The 21,070-nt window shown below is 39.2% G+C and overlaps 1 protein-coding gene across 1 annotated transcript in view; it reads left to right on the top strand.

The window, feature by feature from the left end:
* Positions 1-21,070, top strand: part of Cdh20 (cadherin 20) — a 213,388-nt gene that overhangs the window by 174,825 nt on the left and 17,493 nt on the right. The window contains exon 7 of the mRNA XM_076836731.2: positions 8,420-8,673. Coding sequence (XP_076692846.2) covers positions 8,420-8,673 — 254 coding nt within the window. The remainder of the gene's footprint in view (positions 1-8,419; positions 8,674-21,070) is intronic.

The following is a 21,070-nucleotide window of genomic DNA, read 5'->3' as shown; positions in this document are numbered from 1 at the left end:
CCGCCTGATTCACACTTCCTGCTTAGCATTGTTTTTGCTATTCTGGGTCTTTTATTTTTCCATATGAATTTCATGATTGCTTTCTCTATTTCTACAAGAAATGCCGTTGGGATTTTGATTGGCATTGCATTAAACCTATAGAGAACTTTTGGTAATATCGCCATTTTGATGATGTTACTTCTACCTATCCATGAACAGGGTATATTTTTCCATCTTCTAAGATCTTCTTCTATTTCTCTCTTTAGGGTTCTGTAGTTTTCATTGTATAAGTCTTTCACCTCTTTTGTTAGGTTGATTCCCAAGTATTTTATTTTTTTGAGGATATTGTGAATGGGGTGGTTGTCCTCATTTCCATTTCAGAGGATTTGTCGCTGATATACAGGAATGCCTTTGATTTATGCGTGTTGATTTTATAGCCTGCCACTTTGCTGAATTCATTTATTAGCTCTAATAGTTTCTTTGTAGACCCTTTTGGGTCTGCTAGGTATAGAATCATGTCATCTGCAAATAGTGATAATTTGAGTTCTTCTTTTCCTATTTTTATGCCTTTAATTTCTTTCGTCTGTCTAATTGCTCTGGCCAGTGATTCGAGAACTATGTTGAACAGAAGTGGTGAGAGAGGGCATCCCTGTCTTGTTCCAGATTTTAGAGGGAATGCCTTCAGTTTTTCTCCATTCAGAATGATGCTAGCCTGAGGCTTGGCATAGATTGCTTTTACAATATTGAGGTATGTTCCTGTTATCCCTATTTTTTCTAGAGTTTTGAACATAAAGGGATGCTGTACTTTGTCGAATGCTTTTTCCGCATCTATCGAGATGATCATATGGTTCTTATTTTTAAGCCTATTGATGTGGTGAATAACATTTGTTGATTTCCGTATATTGAACCAGCCTTGCATCCCAGGGATAAATCCTACCTGATCATGGTGCACAATTTTTTTGATATGTTTTTGTATCCGGTTCGCCAGAAGTTTATTGAGGATTTTTGCATCTAGGTTCATTAGAGATATTGGTCTGTAGTTTTCTTTCTTTGAAGTGTCTTTGTTTGGTTTAGGAATCAGGGTGATGTTGGCCTCATAGAATGAATTTGGTAGTTCTCCCTCTTTTTCTATTTCCTGAAATAGCTTGAAAAGTATTGGTATTAGTTCCTCTTTAAAGGTTTTGTAAAACTCTGCTGTATACCCATCCGGTCCTGGGCTTTTCTTAGTTGGTAGTCTTTTGATGGTATCTTCTATTTCCTCAATTGATATTGGTCTGTTTAGGTTGTCAATATCCTCCTGACTCAATCTGGGCAAATCATATGACGTAAGAAATTTATCGATGCCTTCACTATCTTCTATTTTATTGGAGTATAAGGATTCAAAATAGTTTCTGATAATCTTCTGTATTTCTGAAGTGTCTGTTGTGATATTGCCTTTTTCATCCCGTATGCTGGTAATTTGAGTTCTCTCTCTTCTTCTCTTCGTTAGCGTGGCTAAGGGTCTGTCGATTTTATTTATTTTTTCAAAGAACCAACTTTTAGTTTTGTCAATTTTTTCAATTGTTTCTTTCGTTTCGATTTCATTAATTTCAGCTCTGATTTTAATTATTTCTTGTCTTCTACTTCTTTTGCTGTTGTTTTGCTCTTCTTTTTCTAGGATTTTGAGTTGAAGTATTAGATCATTTATTTGTTGGTTTTTTCTTTTTCTAAGGAATGAACTCCAAGCAATAAATTTTCCCCTTAGAACTGCTTTCAATGTGTCCCATAGATTCCGATATGTTGTGTCTGTGTTTTCATTTATCTCTAAGAATTTTTTAATTTCCTCCTTGATGTCTTCTATAACCCATTGATCATTCAGTAACCTATTGTTCATTCTCCAAGTGATGCATGATTTTTCCTTACTTCTTTTATCGTTAATTTTCAATTTCATTCCATTATGGTCAGATAAGATGCATGGTATTATCTCTACTCCTTTATATTGTCTAAGAGTTGCCCTGTGACATAATATATGATCTATTTTTGAGAAGGATCCATGTGCTGCTGAGAAAAAAGTGTAACTGCTTGATGTTGGGTGGTATATTCTGTATATGTCAATTAAGTCTAGGTTATTAATTGTGTTATTGAGCTCTACAGTTTCCTTATTCAACTTTTGTTTGGAAGATCTGTCCAGTGGTGAGAGAGGTGTGTTGAAGTCTCCCATGATTATTGTATGGTGGTCTATTAGACTCTTGAACTTGAGAAGAGTTTGTTTGATGAACATAGCTGCACCATTGTTTGGGGCATATATATTTATGATTGTTATGTCTTGTTGGTGTATGGTTCCCTTAAGAAGTATGTAGTGTCCCTCTTCATCCCTTTTGATTAACTTTGGCTTGAAATCTATTTTATTTGATATGAGTATGGACACTCCTGCTTGTTTCCGAAGTCCATATGAGTGATATGATTTTTCCCAACCTTTCACTTTCAGTCTATGTATGTCTTTTCCTATCAAATGCGTCTCCTGAAGGCAGCATATTGTTGGGTCTTGTTTTGTGATCCATTCTACTAGCCTGTGTCTCTTAATTGGTGAGTTTAAGCCATTAACATTTAGGGTTATTATTGAGATATGGGTTGTTCTTCCAGCCATATTTGTTTATTTATGTTACTAAACATGGTTTGTTTTCCTCTTTGATTATTCCCCCCCCCCTTTACTGTACTACCTCCCGCTGTTGGTTTTCATTGATATTTTCCATTTCCTCTTCCTGTAATATTTTTCCAAGGATGTTTTGAAGAGATGGTTTTCTAGCTGCAAATTCTTTTAACTTTTGTTTATCATGGAAGGTTTTAATTTCATCTTGCATCCTGAAGCTTAATTTCGCGGGATACACAATTCTTGGTTGGAACCCCTTTTCTTTCAGTGTTTGAAATATGTTATTCCAGGATCTTCTAGCTTTGAGAGTCTGTGTTGAAAGATCAGCTGTTATCCTGATTGGTTTACCCCTAAATGTAATCTGCTTCCTTTCTCTTGTAGCTTTTAAAATTCTCTCCTTATTCTGTATGTTGGGCATCTTCATTATAATGTGTCTAGGTGTGGATCTCTTATGATTTTGCACATTCGGCGTCCTGTAGGCTTCTAGGATTTGGGATTCTGTCTCATTCTTCAAGTCTGGGAAGTTTTCTCGTATTATTTCGTTGAATAGATTGCTCATTCCTTTGGTATGGACCTCAGTACCTTCCTGTATCCCAATGACTCTTAAGTTTGGTCTCTTTATGTTATCCCATATTTCTTGAATGTTCTGCTCATGGTTTCTTAACAGCTTTGCTGAGCTGTCTATGTTCTTCTCCAGTTGAAATACTTTGTCTTCATTGTCTGATGTTCTATCTTCTAAGTGTTCTACTCTGCTGGTAGTATTCTCAATTGAGTTTTTAAGTTGGTTCATTGTTTCCTGCATTTCCAGGATTTCTGTTTGTTTGTTTTTTATAACCTCTATCTCCCTGTATAATTGATCTTTTGCTTCTTGGATTTGTTTATGTAATTGATTGTCAAAGTGGTCGAAGTGGTCTTTCATTGACTGATTTTGCTGTCTAATGTCTTCCTTGAGACTCCAGATCATCTGAAGCATGTATATCCTGAATTCTTTATCTGACATTCCATCTGCTGCAGAAATTACCTCTTCTAAAGTTGAGTTGACCTGCATTGCTTGTGGTCCTTTCTTTCCTTGTCTTTTCATATTGATCGCGTTTCTTTCTGCTTGGTGAAACTGTTGTGTTATTGATTTTTCCCCCTATATATTTATATTGCTCTTGTATAGCTGCAAAGTCTCCCTCGCAGGCTTTGGCGGTGGTTCTTCCCCTCCTCCAATTGAGGCAATGTGCCTACCACGCCGGGAGGCCACTGTGCCTGTACTTTCGATGGGCCTGTTCTTTCGGTGGTCACAGGTCCGCCTACCTTGCAGGTGTGAGCAGTGGCTTTGCCCCTCCGCTGGCCACTAGGCCTGTTCTGTCTGTTGGTTGCAGGTCTGTCTACCTAAAGGGCGCTGGTGGCGGCTCTGCCCCTCCCCCAACTGGGGCGATGTATCTGGCGGGCCACTGGGCCTGTTTTGTCAGTGGTCACGGTTCCGCCTACCTTGCACGTGCGTGGAGCAGCTGTGTCCCTCCGAGAGTTGCTGGGCCTAACCTGCCAATGGGTGTCAAGTGCGCCTACCTTGCAGGCCCGGGGGTAGCTCTGCCGCTCCGCGGGTTGCTGGGCCTGATATGCTGGTGAGACGCAGGTTTGCCTACCTTGCAGGCGCCTGGCGGCTCTGCCCCTCCCCCAACCGGGGCGGGGCGATGTGTCTGGCCGTCCTCTGAGCCTGTTCTGTTGGTGGTCAGGGTACTGCCTACCTAGCAGGCTCGTGGGGCAGCTGTGCCCCTCCGCAGTTTGTTGGGCCTGACCTGCTGGTGTGTGGCAAGTGCGCCTTCCTTGCAGGCCCGGGGGTGGCTCTGCCGCTCCGCGGTTGCTGGGCCTGATCTGTTGGTGAGTCGCAGGTCTATGTAACTTGCAGGCGCCCGGCGGCTCTGCCCCTCCCCCAACTGGGGCAGGGCAATGTGTCTGGCCGGCCTCTAGGCCTGTTCTGTCGGTAGTCAGGGTTCTGCCTACCTAGCAGGCTCGTGGGGCAGCTGTGCCCCTCCGCAGTTTGTTGGGCCTGACCTGCCGGTGGGTGGCAAGTGCCCCTACCTTGCAGGCCCGGGGGTGGCTCTGCCGCTCCGCAGTTGCTGGGTCTGATCAGCTGGTGATTCGCAGGTCTGCGTAACTTGCAGGCGCCCGGCGGCTCTGCCCCTCCCCCAACCTGAGCAATGTGTCTGGCAGTCCACTGGGCCTGTTTTGTCGGTGGTCACAGTTCTGCCTACCTTGCACACGCGTGGAGCAGCTGTTTCATTAGTGCCTGGGCACACTCTCCTTGTTTGCCTCCCTCAGGCCCTTAGTTTGTAGAGCTTGGGGCTGAGCACCCCCAGCAAACTTGCTTACCTTCTGGTAGCCACGCCCCCGTATCTGATGTAAGAGACCTCAGTTGTCAGCACCGGTGGGAGCTGTAGCCGTGAGTCCCATGCCAAGGCGAGTCGGTGCAAGAGACCTCAGTTGTCAGCACTGGTGGGAGCGGTAGCTGGGAGTCCCGCGCCGCGCGGTTCCCGCCGGCTCCTGTGCCAGCACCGCCGCGGCTCCCACCGGCTCCCGCGCCGCTGCTGCGGCTCCCGCCGGTTCCGGCCGGCTCCCGTGCCGCTGCCCCGGCTGCCGCCGGCTCCCTCGCCGCAGCCCCAGCTCCCGCAGGCTCCCTCGCCGCAGCCGCTGCGCCGCCGTCTCCCTCGCCGCAGCCGCCGCTGCCGCCGGCTCCCTCACCGAAGCCGCGGCTCCCGCCGGCTCCGTGCCGCCCTCGGTCTGACTATTGCGCTCACAGGAGAGCTGGGAGGGGCCCTTAAGTTTTCCCCGCTGATCTATAGCTGAAAGAGCTGTGATCAGTCAAAAAAAAAAAAAAAACAGAGATGATGACGTCAGCTCTCCAAGATGGTGGCCGCTGGCTTCCTCTGTGGTCTGACCGATGTGGAGAACCGAATTGGATGGCTTCCTTCCCTGTCTCAAGCCCAGAATTCAGCTCTGAGTACAGTATTTGCACAGCTGGCGGGAGCCTGCAGAATCCGTAGCACTGTATCTTTGCATTGTTATCTTACCGTCGTTTCCCAGCGAGCGCCGCAGACTCTGGCCGCAGGGCGATTTGCTGCATACGCAGCGTGACCCTCCGTGCGGACAAATCTCTCGCGTTTGAGCTCCAGTAGCAGGACCTTATGGAATGGAAATCCTTCCTCTAGGTTTCGGGGCACCCCAATTTTGCTGGAAATTCCTAACAAGCTAGCTTTTATCCATTCTACCTTGTCTTTTTCCTGCTCAGTGACGCAGTACACGGGAGTGCTGCACTCCTTTCGCAGCCATCTTAACTCTCCCCCGATCTGCTTTGAATGTCCAGTATTAGATCTCAGTGAAGTCTCGCCCCCCACCCTTTTTTTTTTTTTTTTCACCCACCTTGCTGAGAAGCTGCCTATGTGCTTTCTTGGTTTCATGCCACAGCACAACCAGGAAAGCAACCTTCTCTATTCTGCCATCTTTAAAAAGTAGTCTGACATTCTCACAATAAGGACAGGACATGGATCAGTGACTGGCAGGGACTAGATATCCAGGAAGAAGCTGACCATACAAGAGCATAAAGTGGGAATTCTGGGAGCCATGGAAATGAAGTTCTGTATCTTCATTATTGTGGTAGACATAATACTGAGTTTGTCAAAACCTGCAAAACTTTCCACTAAAAAAAAAGATGAATTTTAATGTATGTAAATTACACCTTAACTTAAAGATACAAAATTCACACCAAATTAGAAAAATGACTTACAATTAAGGAGAAAACAAATTTGCCTAGTTGAAACCTAACATAAATAAGCGTCCACTTTGGGTTACCTATACATAAGGTAAGTTTTAAGAGAAAATAACTGACCAGGAAAGAAAAATGTGTACAATTAGAAAATAAGTATAAATACATAGGTAAAGCTACTCCTTTGAATAGATCACAATATGAGTGGCATATTTTTATTTACAAAATTTTGCCTTTTGTCTAACAACTAAGAAGGCGGGCTGGCACAAATGAGATGCTTTGTTTAAATGGAAATGGTTGAATATCCATGAGATACGGAACACAATGTCTGGCCCTAAGTAAATGCTGAACAAGTGGTTGCAAGAGCAACAGAATAGGGTTAGGGTTGTGGCTCAGTGATAGAGCAATCACCTAGCATGTGAGGCCCTGGATTCTATACTCAGCACCATGTAAAATTAAATAAAATAAAGGTATTGTGTCCAACTACAACTAAAAAATGAATTTTTTCTAAAAAAAAGAGCAACAGAACAGAAAAACTTTTTGCTAGAACTTGAAAATAACATATTTAGCTAAAGCAACTCCTACAGATATTTTTCAAAAGCAAAGCAGTTGCTTCAAATGGGTATGTGCCTCTTTCTAACAAGAAGTGCCGCAGTCCGGCTGCAGCAAAATAACCGGGGGGTGACGAACTACTTGTGTAGATTGATACAGCAGGAATGGAAGCCGTTTATCGTAGGACAGGAGTGGTATTTATATATTTCACACAGCTTATCTAATTAGCATAAACTCGATACAGCAGTCAACCAATAAGGAATCTTCACACTTAATGGCTTGCTTTTGTTACTTCACAAACCATTCCCTCTGGCATTTTGCCAGGCGCCATCCAGACTTGTTTATAGACCTTAACAAAGAAGTATGGTGACATTCAGCATATTTTATGAAAAGAGCATAAGTGAATATCTAAAATAAAACATTTGCATACTGTCATGTGACTTTTAAGCTTTAGTAACTGCTTTGCTATCCACTGTGATTATTTTATGACTTATTTTCAATGATGTTTTTATTATTGATGTTTTATAATACTGTTGCTTTAAACATTTTTGTCAGCTTTAAAAAAATGAATCATTCTTCAGAAATAGCATTTAAGTTTACTTTCTGCCCTGAAGTACTGAATTTATTTTGAAATAAAACATTCTGACGTTATCAATAAATCAAAAAAACAACCAACTAATTATATTTTATGTGATGGAATTTTACTAGACAAAATTAAAGTCTTTTGGATGAACTCTGGATAATGAATCCACACACCTGGGCCAGCATTTCAGGTCTGGTACTATATAACCATGTCAGCTTAGTGTAAGGTTCTGCACCTTCTAGGTCTGTAAAATGAGATGTTGCAGGACTTTCAAAATGAATTTTTAGAAGGGATCATCTATGAAGAACTAAGTACACAAAGATAAATCTGACACAGTGCCCTAAGAACCCTTGTGAGGTACTTAAGATAGTTTCTTAGAAAGAATTACTATTGCCTTTGAACTCGAAAAGAATTTTTTTTTAAGGAGGCAGGCAAAAGCCTAAGCCTCCATTGCTCTTAATTGTCACATCTTTTCAAATGAGTAAGCACATCTATAGATAAGGTGACCAACTCTCCTGATTTGTCTGGAACAGAATGGGTTCCCAGGAACAAAATTTTCCATGTTAAAACTGGGACAGTCCCAGGTTAACAAGGCCAGGGTTAAGGAGGTTCCCAGGACTCTCTCTAAAGACCATGCCAATAGAAGAATAGACAAGTTATAGCTGAGTAAATAACTTTATCATCCCACTGACTTCCTTAACTGATGCTGAAGTTCCAGCATTTTATTTACCTTTCTTACCCAAGGTTGAATCTGATGTTAAAACTAAAAACTACAGAACAAGAAAAATTACCTTGTTTTTACCTTTGCCTCTTTCCTACCACTTTAATGAATTTGGGAATCTCAGTAACAGTCATCAATATTGAACATCTTTTTGACCTTGGACACATATGATAATGGCTAACCAATTTTCCTGTCATTACTTTTTAGCCCCTGAGTTTTGAAAGCAAGAAAAGCTATACCTTGAAGGTGGAGGGAGCCAATCCTCACCTGGAGATGCGTTTTCTAAACCTGGGCCCCTTTCAAGACACAACAACAGTGCACATCAGTGTAGAGGATGTGGATGAGCCCCCTGTGTTTGAACCTGGCTTTTATTTTGTGGAGGTGCCTGAAGATGTAGCAATTGGAACAACCATACAGATCATCTCTGCCAAGGACCCAGATGTGACCAACAACTCAATCAGGTTTTTCCAAAGATTCCACCTTTTCCTTATATACTGCAACATTAATGTTCCCTTCCCATTATGTGATTTTCTAGCCCATTTTCCCCTTGCTTCTTCCTTTCCTATCCCATCTCTGGAAATTCTGAGTTTTTTTTCCTATTTAAATAACATGGACCTGTCATGTTAATTGGAAATGAAGTATCATTATATCTGAAACTCACTTTCATTTGGTTCAGACAAACACATACACACACATAAAACCTTAGTTCTCAATCATAGGCCCAGTTACATTTGAGGTTACATAATTCTTTGTTGCTGTGAGAGGTTGTCCTGTGCATTGAATGATGTATAGCAGTATCTCCAGCCTTAACCCATTAAATGCCAGTAGCACCCCACCACCACCAAGTCGTAACAACCTAAAATGTCCGCCCTATACTGCCAAATGTCCAGGACAATGGTGCAAAATCAACCCCAATGGAGAACTATAATTAAGATAAAACAGACACACAGATGTTAAAACATTAAACCCTTAACTCTTAGTGGTGAATATAAAGGTGATCACTGCACATTCTTTCAATTTGAATAAATCTTTGATTTTTCACTTTTAAAAAATGGGAAAAGTAAACTATATGTATTTCCACATACTGTAGAAACAACATAGAAACTACTCCTGATGCTAATACTTTTAAAGCAATGCAGACTGCCAGACAGGGCTCTAAATTGCAATCTCACATATCTAAGGTATGTTCTGAAATTAAAAGATGCTTCCCCCTCAGGAGGTGAGAACTGCTCTTATAACCATGGCCATTTTTCATCAACTCTGGAACCAAAGAGCAAACAGCTGGTGGACAGGTTGACAACTCAACCTTCCAGAGCAACTGCCAAGCTTCTGAAGCCCAACACAAAAGATTAGAATTCCAAGGCTATTTAAGGCCATCTGTCACATTAATTGTAAAAACCCACACAGTAAAATGAATCTGAGGCCTCAGTGCAAATAACGCATTTTAAACACACTCCAATTTATCAAATGCCTATTCTGTCAAGTGGCTACTTCCTTTACCTGGTGCTGTTGTGTATTTAATGAAAATGTGCTTTTTCAATTTAACAAGAATGATTTTCTCTAGAGAATAACTACACTAGGAGGAAATCTGCTTCCCTGAACCAAGTAGTAAACATTTTACAAGTTCAGGCCTTAAAATGGCTAAAATGATTTTGTTTGAATTTTTCTGTTTTCTTGAGGACAACTCATCTTTCTGAGTTATAACTTTAAAAAGTAATATTCCAAATTTAAGCTTTTTAAATGTAAAACAGAAAGAGAAGTAAACCTATATTGCCCTCAAAACAACCACAACACAAATGAAAGAGATTATCTTGTAAATTTATATTTTCAGAAGCCAAGAAAATTCTTTTTTATAATTATAAATTTTTTTAATCTAATTAATTTTTTTATTTATATATGACAGCAGAATGCATTACAATTCCTATTACACATATAGAGCACAATTATTCATTTCTCTGGTTGTATACAAAGTATATTTACACCAATTCATGTCTTCATACATGTACTTTGGATAATAATGTCCATCACATTCCATTATCATTTCTAACCCCATGTTCCCTCCCTTCTCTTCCCACCCCTCTGCCCTATATAGAGTTTGTCTATTCTTCCCATGCTCCTCCTCCCTACCCAACTATGAATCAGCCTCCTTATATCAGAGAAAACATTCAGCATTTGTTTTTTGGGGATTGGCTAACTTCACTTAGCATTATCTAACTCCATCCATTTACCTGCAAATGCCATGATTTTATTCTCTTTTATTGCTGGGTAATATTCCATTGTGTATATTCACCACATTTTTTTAATCCACTCATCTATTTAAGAGCATCTAGGTTGGTTCCACAGTTTAGCTATTGTGAACTGTGCTGCTATAAACATTGATGTGGCTGTGTCCCTGTAGTATGCTGTTTTTAAGTCCTTTGGGTATAGACCAAGGAAAGGGATAGCTGGGTCAAATGGTGGTTCCATTCCCAATTTTCCAAGAAATCTCCATACTGCTTCCATATTGGCTGCACCAATTTGCAGTCCCACCAACAGTGTTGTAAGTGTACCTTTTTTCCCACATCCTCGCCAACACTCATTATTATTTGTATTCATAATAGCTGCCATTCTGACTGGAGTGAAATAAAATCTTAGAGTAGTTTTGATTTGCATTTCTCTGATTACTAGCAATAATGAACATTTTTTCATATATTTGTTGATTGACTGTATATCATCTTCTAAGAAGTGTCTGTTCAGGTCCTTGGCCCATTTACTGATTGGGTTAAGAAAATTCTTTATGATTATAACTTATAAACTGTACATCTATTAATCTACAACATATTAATTTATTCATATCAAAGGAGGTACTGTGGGGAGAACTTTACAGAATAAAACTTTATGGGGGAAACTGAAATAATATAAGCACAAGCTTAAAAAAATCAGATCCTATTCTAAAATAGTCAGAATATACTATGGATACTTCCACATCTTCCCAGATTGTGACTCTTGACCCCTATATGGTAAAGTACTATGACTTCTAATAGGATTCCTATAGGGATCTACTGAACAACAAATAAGCAAAGAGACTGAACAGCCAGGTAGCACACATACAAACCTAGAGTGTACATCCAGTATTCAAGACTAACTCATTAGCTCAGGATATATCCAGGAATAAAAGAGAAACATCAGAGGTTCTAGATCCATTACTAGCATGAAGCAAAATGAGGTAGACAAAATGAAAGAAACTGTTTACCAGAAAATGCTGCCAGTTGGAAATTGTCAGGTGGCCTCAGGGAAGTTCATACAGTAGAGCTGGCTATACCTGAATCCAAGAATACAGCTGAACTATTCTTGGGCAAATCTCTACATCCTGAGACAGAAATAGACAAAAAAAAAAAAAAAAAAATAGATCCTAGGTCTGGAGGGAGCAAGACAAGGGCTCAGGTACACGGGCAAAGTGGAATTCCAATTATCAAAGCTGAATATAATTCTCCCGGTGCACTTTGGTTACAAAGAACAGAATTCATACTGCTGGATAAAAGGTTCCTGACTCTATACTACCAAAGCAACAAAGAATGTTCACAAGCAGAACATCTAATCTCTGGCTATCATTTAATAAGTCAATTTGGAATTGCTTTCCACTGTCCTCTTTCCCAAATAGCTCTTTTTAATCCTTATTTTTACTATAAAATTAGTGTGCTTTAAAATAATTTGCATATGCTATATGCTGCATGGTTAATTCATCTTCTGAATTTTGGTTATGAAGAACAAATAAGATTCATATTCATAAAAATAAAATACGTATTAAATCATGAAAATAATAAATGTTTTATCTGAAGTTAAAATGTAATACATTAAAGGCCATTTAACATTTTTAAAAGATTATTAGGACTTTTACCATCTTCATTCTAGAAACTTGATAGTATGTTCAAGTATGTAATCTGATTGTCAATTACTGATAATCCCCAGAATAGCATCTCCAGATGTAGCCATATGTATATTAAAAATAGAACACTTAGATTCCCTGAATTTTTAATAAATGTTCAAGAAATTTCTGGAAATCAGGCTACTGACCATTTGGCAACTGAAATAGGCTTCTGCTAATGTACAAATGGCCTATTCTCTTGGCTATATGGAGTGTGTGGATTTACCAAGCATGATCATGACCCCAAATTCAGAGAAATAGGGATTCCAACAAACACCAATTACTATTTGCTTAAGGCAGTTTTGTTTGTGTGCTGTACCTATTCTGCTCATAGTACACAGGAATATTAGAGAAAGAAAACCACCTATAAAATCCACAAGTGTGTCCCCATTTCCTCATTTTCCATCTGTATTTTACACCTTTAATTTGTTCTCCTACCTCCTGGAAATTGGCCCAGTGCCCCATTCAGAGAAATGAGGCCATTATGCCCTCAATGCAAACCTCATCTGGGAAAGTAGAAATGGGAGAGGGATTCCACTTGATGAGGGAGGCTTCTTGAGGCAGTGTCCTGCTTTATCAACCAGGCAATGCTGTCAGTGGTCCTGGCCCTTTGTTATTTCCATCATTCCATCTCCCATACTATCTGTGACGCTTGCTATGCTGTTGTAGCCTTGAGTAGAGAAAGTTGATTCCTCATAGGCTGCTCTCCCCTTGGCATTATGCCTACAGTTTGGAGAGCTGCCATGGGGTTATGGTTCCATGGACCAAATACTGGGCTTTTCTCATGTGTGAGGAGCTGACTAGTGTGGTTTTCTTTTCCCCTAAGAAAATTCAGTTTTTAAAATAGCTAGTAAACTTTAAAACTAAATCACAAATTATGCCTAGAAAAAAAATAATGTGGGCTGGGATTGTGGCTCAGCAGTAGAGCACTTGCCTTACATGTGTGAGGCACTGGGTTTGATCCTCAGCACCACATAAAAGAATAAATAAATAAAATAAGTTATAAAAAATAATGTTCCAGTTCATTTTATTTTTTTTTTTATTCAAAACATTACAAAGATTTCAGAATCACATCGGTTACACATCCACATTTTTACATAATACCATAATAGTAACTGTTGTATTCTGCTACCTTTCCTATCCTCTACTATCCCCCCTCCCCTCCCCTCCCATCTTCTCTCTCTACCCCATCTACTGTAATTCATTTCTCTTCTTATTTTTTTCCCATTCCCCTCACAAACTCTTACATGTAATTTTGTATAACAATGAGGGTCTCCTTCCATTTCCAAGCAATTTCCCTTTTCTCTCCCTTTCCCTCCCACTTCATGACTCTGCTTAATGTTAATCTTTTCCTCCTGCTCTTCCTCCCTGCTCTGTTCTTGGTTGCTCTCATTATATCAAAGAAGACATTTGGCATTTGTTTTTTAGAGATTGGCTAGCTTCACTTAGCATAATCTGCTCTAGTGCCATCCATTTCCCTGCAAATTCCATGATTTTGTCATTTCTTAGTGCTGCGTAGTACTCCATTGTGTATAAATGCCAGATTTTTTTTATCCATTCATCTATTGAGGGACATCGGGGTTGGTTTCACAGTCTAGCTATTGTGAATTGTGCTGCTATGAACATCGATGTGGCAGTATCCCTGTAGTACGCTCTTTTGAGGTCTTCAGGGAATAGTCCGAGAAGGGCAATAGCTGGGTCAAATGGTGGTTCCATTCCCAGCTTTCCCAGGAATCTCCATACTGCTTTCCATATTGGCCTCACCATTTTGCAGTCCCACCAGCAATGTATAAGAGTACCCTTTTCCCCACATCCTCGCCAGCACTTGTTATTGTTCGACTTCATAATGGCTGCCAATCTTACTGGAGTGAGATGGTATCTTAGGGTGGTTTTGATTTGCATTTCTCTGACTGCTAGAGATGGTGAGCATTTTTTCATGTACTTGTTGATTGATTGTATGTCCTCCTCTGAGAAGTGTCTGTTCAGGTCTTTGGCCCATTTGTTGATTGGGTTATTTGTTTTCTTATTGTTTAATTTTTTGAGTTCTTTGTATACTCTGGATATTAGGGCTCTATCTGAAGTGTGAGGAGTAAAAATTTGTTCCCATGATGTAGGCTCCCTATTTACCTCTCTTATTGTTTCTCTTGCTGAGAAAAAACTTTTTAGTTTGAGTAAGTCCCATTTGTTGATTCTTGTTTTTAACTCTTGTGCTATGGGTGTCCTATTAAGGAATTTGGAGCCCGACCCCACAATATGTAAATCGGAGCCAACCTTTTCATCTATCAGACGCATAGTCTCTGATTTGATATCAAGGTCCTTGATCCATTTTGAGTTAACTTTTGTGCATGGCGAGAGGAGGGGATTCAGTTTCATTTTATTGCATATGGATTTCCAGTTTTCCCAGCACCATTTGTTGAAGATGCTATCCTTCCTCCATTGCATGCTTTTAGCCCCTTTATCAAATATAAGATAGTTGTAATTTTGTGGATTGGTTTCTGTGTCCTCTATTCTATACCATTGGTCCACCCGCCTGTTTTGGTACCAGTACCATGCTGTTTTTGTTACTATTGCTTTGTAGTACAGTTTGAAATCTGGTATCGCTACACCTCCTGATTCACACTTCCTGCTTAGAATTGCTTTTGCTATTCTGGGTCTTTTATTTTTCCATATGAATTTCATGATTGCTTTATCTATTTCTACAAGAAATGCCGTTGGGATTTTGATTGGCATTGCATTGAACCTATAGAGAACTTTTGGTAATATTGCCATTTTGATGATGTTAGTTCTGCCTATCCATGAACAGGGTATATTTTTCCATCTTCTGAGATCTTCTTCTATTTCTCTCTTTAGGGTTCTGTAGTTTTCATTGTATAAATCTTTCACCTCTTTTGTTAGGTTGATTCCCAAGTATTTTATTTTTTTTGAGGATATTGTGAATGGGGTAGATGTCCTCATTTCCAGTTCAGAAAATTTGTCGCTGATATACAGGAATGCCTTTGATTTATGCGTGTTGATTTTATATCCAGCCACTTTGCTGAATTCATTTATTAGCTCTAGTAGTTTCTTTGTAGACCCTTTTGTGTCTTCTAGGTATAGGATCATATCATCCGCAAACAGTGATAATTTAAGTTCTTCTTTTCCTATTTTTATGCCTTTAATTTCTTTCGTCTGTCTAATTGCTCTGGCCAGTGTTTCGAGAACTATATTGAATAGAAGTGGTGAGAGAGGGCATCCCTGTCTTGTTCCAGATTTTAGAGGGAATGCCTTCAGTTTTTTTCCATTTAGAATGATGCTAGCCTGAGGCTTAGCATATATAGCTTTTATAATTTTGAGGTAAGTTCCTGTTATCCCTAGTTTTTCTAATGTTTTGAACATAAAGGGATGCTGTACTTTGTCGAATGCTTTTTCTGCGTCCACCGAGATGATCATATGGTTCTTATCTTTAAGTCTATTGATGTGGTGAATAACGTTTATTGATTTCCGTATATTGAACCAGCCTTGCATCCCAGGGATGAATCCTACTTGATCATGGTGCACAATCTTTTTGATATGTTTTTGTATACGATTTGCCAGAATTTTATTGAGGATTTTTGCATCTAAATTCATTAGGGATATTGGTCTGTAGTTTTCTTTCTTTGAGGTGTCCTTCTCTGGTTTGGGAATCAGGGTGATATTGGCCTCATAGAATGAATTTGGGAGTTCTCCCTCTTTTTCTATCTCCTGAAATAGATTATGGAGTATTGGTATTAGTTCCTCTTTAAATGTTTTGTAAAACTCTGCTGTATATCCATCCGGTCCTGGACTTTTCTTGGTTGGTAGTCTTTTGATGGCTTCTTCTATTTCCTCCCTTGATATTGATCTGTTTAGGTTGTTTATATCTTCCTGATTCAATCTGGGTAGTTCATATGTCTCAAGGAATTTATCTATGCCTTCACTATCTTCTATTTTATTAGAGTATAGGGTTTCAAAATAATTTCTAATTATCGTCTGTATTTCTGAATTGTCTGTTGTGATGTTGCCTTTTTCATCCCGTAAGCTAGTAATTTGGGTTCTCTCTCTTCTTCTCTTTGTTAGTGTGGCTAGTGGTCTATCAATCTTATTTAATTTTTCAAAGAACCAACTTTTAGTTTTGTCAATTTTTTCGATTGTTTCTTTTGTTTCGATTTCATTGATTTCTGCTCTAATTTTAATTATTTCTTGCCTTCTACTGTATTTGCTGCTGATTTGTTCTTCTTTTTCTAAGGCTTTGAGGTGTAGTATGAGGTCATTTATTTGTTGGCTTTTCCTTCTTTTAAGGAATGAACTCCATGAAATGAATTTTCCTCTTAGTACTGCTTTCATAGTGTCCCAAAGATTTCGATATGTTGTTTCTGAGTTTTCGTTTACCTCTAAGAATTTTTTAATTTCCTCTTTGATGTCTTCTGTTACCCTTTGTTCATTCAGTAGCATATTGTTTAATCTCCATGTGATGTAGGGTTTTTCCTTTCTCATTTTATTATTGATTTCCAATTTCATTCCATTATGATCAGATAAAATGCATGGTAGTATCTCAACTCCTTTGTAATTGCTAAGCTTTGCCCTGTGACATAATATATGGTCTATTTTTGAGAAGGATCCATGTGCTGCTGAGAAGAAAGTGTATCCGCTTGATGTTGGGTGGTATATTCTGTATATATCAATTAAGTCTAAGTTATTTATTGTATTATTGAGCTCTATGGTTTCTTTATTCAATTTTTGTTTGGAAGATCTGTCCATTGGTGAGAGAGGTGTATTAAAATCTCCCATGATTATTGTGTTGTGGTCTATTAGACTCTTGAACTTGAGAAGAGTTTGTTTGATGAACGTAGCTGCACCATTGTTTGGGGCATATATATTAATGATCGTCAAGTCTTGTTGGTGTATGGTTCCCTTGAGCAGTATGTATTGTCCTTGTTTATCCCTTTTGATTAACTTTGGCTTGAAGTCTATTTTATTTGATACAAGTATGGACACCCCTGCTTGCTTCCGGGGTCCATATGAGTGATATGATTTTTCCCAACCTTTCACCTTCAGTCTGTGTATGTCTTTTCCTATCAGATGAGTCTCCTGTAGGCAGCATATTGTTGGATCTTTTTTTTTAATCCATTCTACTAGCCTATGTCTTTTGATTGGTGCATTTAAGCCATTAACATTTAGGGTTACTATTGAGATATGGTTTGTATTTCCAGCCATATTTGGTTATGTATGATACTTAACATGATTAGTTTTTCCTCTATGCTTAGTTTTTCCTTTATTGTACTACCTCCCGTTGTTGGTTTTCATTGTTATTTTTCATTTCCTCTTCCTGTAATGTTTTGCCAAGGATGTTTTGAAGAGCTGGTTTTCTAGCTGCAAATTCTTTTAACTTTTGCTTATCGTGGAAGATTTTTATTTCATCTTCAATCCTGAAGCTTAATTTCGCTGGATACATGATTCTTGGTTGGAACCCTTTTTCTTTCAGCGTTTGAAATATGTTGTTCCAGGATCTTCTACTTTCAGAGTCTGTGTTGAAAGATCAGCAGTTATCCTGATTGGTTTACCCTTAAATGTAATCTGCTTCCTCTCTCTTGTGGCTTTTAAGATTCTCTCCTTATTCTGTATGTTGGGCATCTTCATTATTATATGTCTTGGTGTGGATCTCTTATGATTTTGTATATTCGGTGTCCTGTAGGCTTCTAGTATTTGGATTTCTTTTTCATTCTTTAAGTCTGGGAAGTTTTCTAGTATTATTTCATTGAATAGATTACTCATTCCCTTGGTTTGGACCTCTGTACCCTCTTGTATCCCAATAACTTTTAGGTTTGGTTTCTTGATGTTATCCCATAATTCTTGGATGTTCTGCTCATGATTTCTTAACATTCTCGCTGAGCTGTCTATGTTCTTTTCAAGTTGAAAAACTTTGTCTTCGTTGTCTGAAGTTCTATCTTCCAAGTGTTCTACTCTGCTGGTAATACTCTCATTTGAGTTTTTAATTTGGTTTATTGTTTCCTGCATTTCCAGGATTTCTGTTTGTTTGTTTTTTATATCCTCTATCTCCCTATAGAGTTGATCTTTTGCTTCTTGGATTTGTTTATGTAATTCATTGTCCAAGTGATTTTTCATTGTCTGAATTTGATGAATAATGTCTTCCTTGAGACTCCAGATCATCTGAAGCATGTATATCCTGAACTCTTTGTCTGACATTCCATCAGCTGCAGATATTACCTCATCTAATGTTGAATTGACCTGTATTGTTTGTGGTCCTTTCTTTCCTTGTCTTTTCATACTGCTCATGATTCTTTCTAGCTTTGTGAAACTGTTGAGCTAATGTTTTTCCCCTTATATATTTGTATTGTTCTTGAATAGCTCCAATATCCCTCTTTTTCGGAGAAAGACAATGTTAACAGATCCCAATATCAACAGTACATTATCTAAGGACAAGTTTTCATTATTAATACATTTATAGTTAGATTCTAAGACTATAGATGTTGGATTTAATTATTACTTAAGAATATATTCCTTAGTTTCATAAAAGGCATACCATATCTGGTGGCATATAGAAAACTTAATTTCAGACGAAGGATGTTATATTTAAAGAGAAAGGAGTGAGGGAATGAGGTTAAACTAACTTAGCACCTTTGGAGAACTCTAACCACTCGACTGGTAATTTATGGAAGAATGTATAGACTCAACCTCCTATTTAGATAGTTACCCTATGTATAGATAGCAAAAGTTAGGAGATTGAAAGTGGTATAGAGAGAATATGAATTTAAAAAAAAAAAGAAAAGAAAAGAAATAACAAGGAAGAAAAGAGAAATAAGAGAAGGGAAAGGGAAGTAAGATAGAAATACAGAAAAAAAGATGGGGGGGAGGTGGGGTATATGCAATTCCTCTATATTATATTACTTTGGTAATTCAGTTGTTCATGCTCAGTTCTTGGTTTCACATATGCTGAAGTTGTGGAAGAGAGAGAAGAAAAGAGAAAGAGAGGAAAAAAAAAAAAAAGGCTCTCAGAACACTGTTTTCCTTGCTTCCAGTAGGTGGCGTTGTCTATTCCTAGTTTGAGCCTCTGTATTCAGGGTGGTGGGTATAGCCAGTGTGAAGGGAAATGAGCTTCCACCTGTATCTTCCCTACTCTAGTCTCTGAGGTAGAAACCAGGTGCCTCTACAGTTGTTGTTTTGTGTTGATAGCTACAATCCCCAAAAGCTTGTGGGAAATATTTTGAGTTATCGCAGCTAAGGGTGGGGGAGTTGGAAACCGGGTACCTGGATCAGCCGCAACTGTGCTGGTAGCCACACCCACTTTGATGGGTTTTAAGGGTTGATGGGCTTCCTGGAGACTAGCGCTCTGGGCGGGACCGGACTTTCTCCTCCGGTCTGGCTGAGCGGCTGGCGCCTTCCTGCTCCGGTCTGGCTGGCGGCTGTCGCGGCTTCCTGCTCCGGTCTCCAGTTCATTTTAAATAAACTTTATAGGCATTTTTTTTAATTATTAAAAAGTCGGCTATTAGCTTCAGGGCTTATCTGGGAGAGGTCGATTTCTGTTTCCTTAGACAAGCTCATATGCCGCAGTCTGGCTGGGCACAATTCAGGAGCCACTTGTCAAAAGAAATGAACTTTATTTTTAGAACACACGCCAAACCACACAGCTCTTCAGGAAAAATCTTCAGAGCCCAACTGCCACCACCGGCTTCCCACACGCCTCTCAACCTCCCCCACTCCTCCTGCTCTTTAGGCCAATTGGCTGGGTCGCGTGGGCAGAGCCAAAAAAAGTCCCCCAATGAGCAGCTCCATAGTCTGAAAGGGCGGGGAAACAACCCAATGAGCATCACCGCAGAGGAACCAATCAGTTGGCACCTAGGAGTTTGCTGGGGCTGCTGTGAGACAATCATCAGCTGGCAGCTGGGAGTTTGCTGGCAGCTGGAAGTTTGTTGGGGCCCCTTCGGCTGTGGCTCTCAACATCCATATAATGTGTGTGTCAGTAGTGCAGCATGGTCTGTCGGTTAGTTCAAGGAATCTGAAGCCAGACCACTTAGGTTCAGTTCCCAGCAGTGTGACCTTGGACAAATGACTTAACGTCTTCAAACCTCAGGGTTTTTTTCACCTGTAAAACAACATAATAGTAACCTACCTCATAGTGTTCCTTTAAAGTTAAATGTAGATAACATATGTAGTATGTGCTGAGCAGTGCATGGCATACAGTAAATATTCGTTAAATAGGATCACAGATAGAATGAGACATTAATTTATGTTATTAAATGTCCTAACTCTTATGGAATCAAATCTGAAACAATTCCAACTTCAGACCTTTCTCATTGGTTATCTCTTTGATTGCTAATTCTCTGAATGGCCTTGCTGAATCTCTGTAAAAGATATGTGCATGTTTGAAACAAAATACTTTGCCATTTTACCAACCCATATATATATGTGGGTGTAGATGAGTATACATATATATTCACAGACTGTATACTTATATATATATATATATGAAACAAAAGTTTTACATCGGATTACATTTACAGCATATGATAGACTGGCATGTGTATACACACACGCGCACGCGCGCGCACACACACACACACACACACACACACATTCTAATTCATTTTGCTTCAATGTAACTCATGACCCACAATACTGACTTTATAATCTACTAACTTGCAGTTTAAAAACAATGCACTAAAGATACTTATTCCCAACAAAACTATAATTTTGCTCTATCTCAACAAATTTAAGATACAGACTACAGTCACTGAGCAACTTTATTTTTAATTTTTTATTTGTTTTAATTAGTTATACATGAAAGTAGAATGCACTTATATATTTTGATATATCATACATAGATGGAGTATAATTTCTCATTTTTCTGAGTATACATATTGTAGAATCATATTGGTCATACAGTCACATATATGCATAAAGTAATAAGTTTCATTCTACTATCTTTCTTATCCCCATTT

The sequence above is a fragment of the Callospermophilus lateralis genome, chromosome 17, assembly GCF_048772815.1.
Source record: "Callospermophilus lateralis isolate mCalLat2 chromosome 17, mCalLat2.hap1, whole genome shotgun sequence".
In the NCBI taxonomy this organism is placed as follows: domain Eukaryota; kingdom Metazoa; phylum Chordata; class Mammalia; order Rodentia; family Sciuridae; genus Callospermophilus; species Callospermophilus lateralis.
Note: the sequence above shows the minus strand (reverse complement) of the source record. Positions and strands in the feature narration are given on the sequence as shown.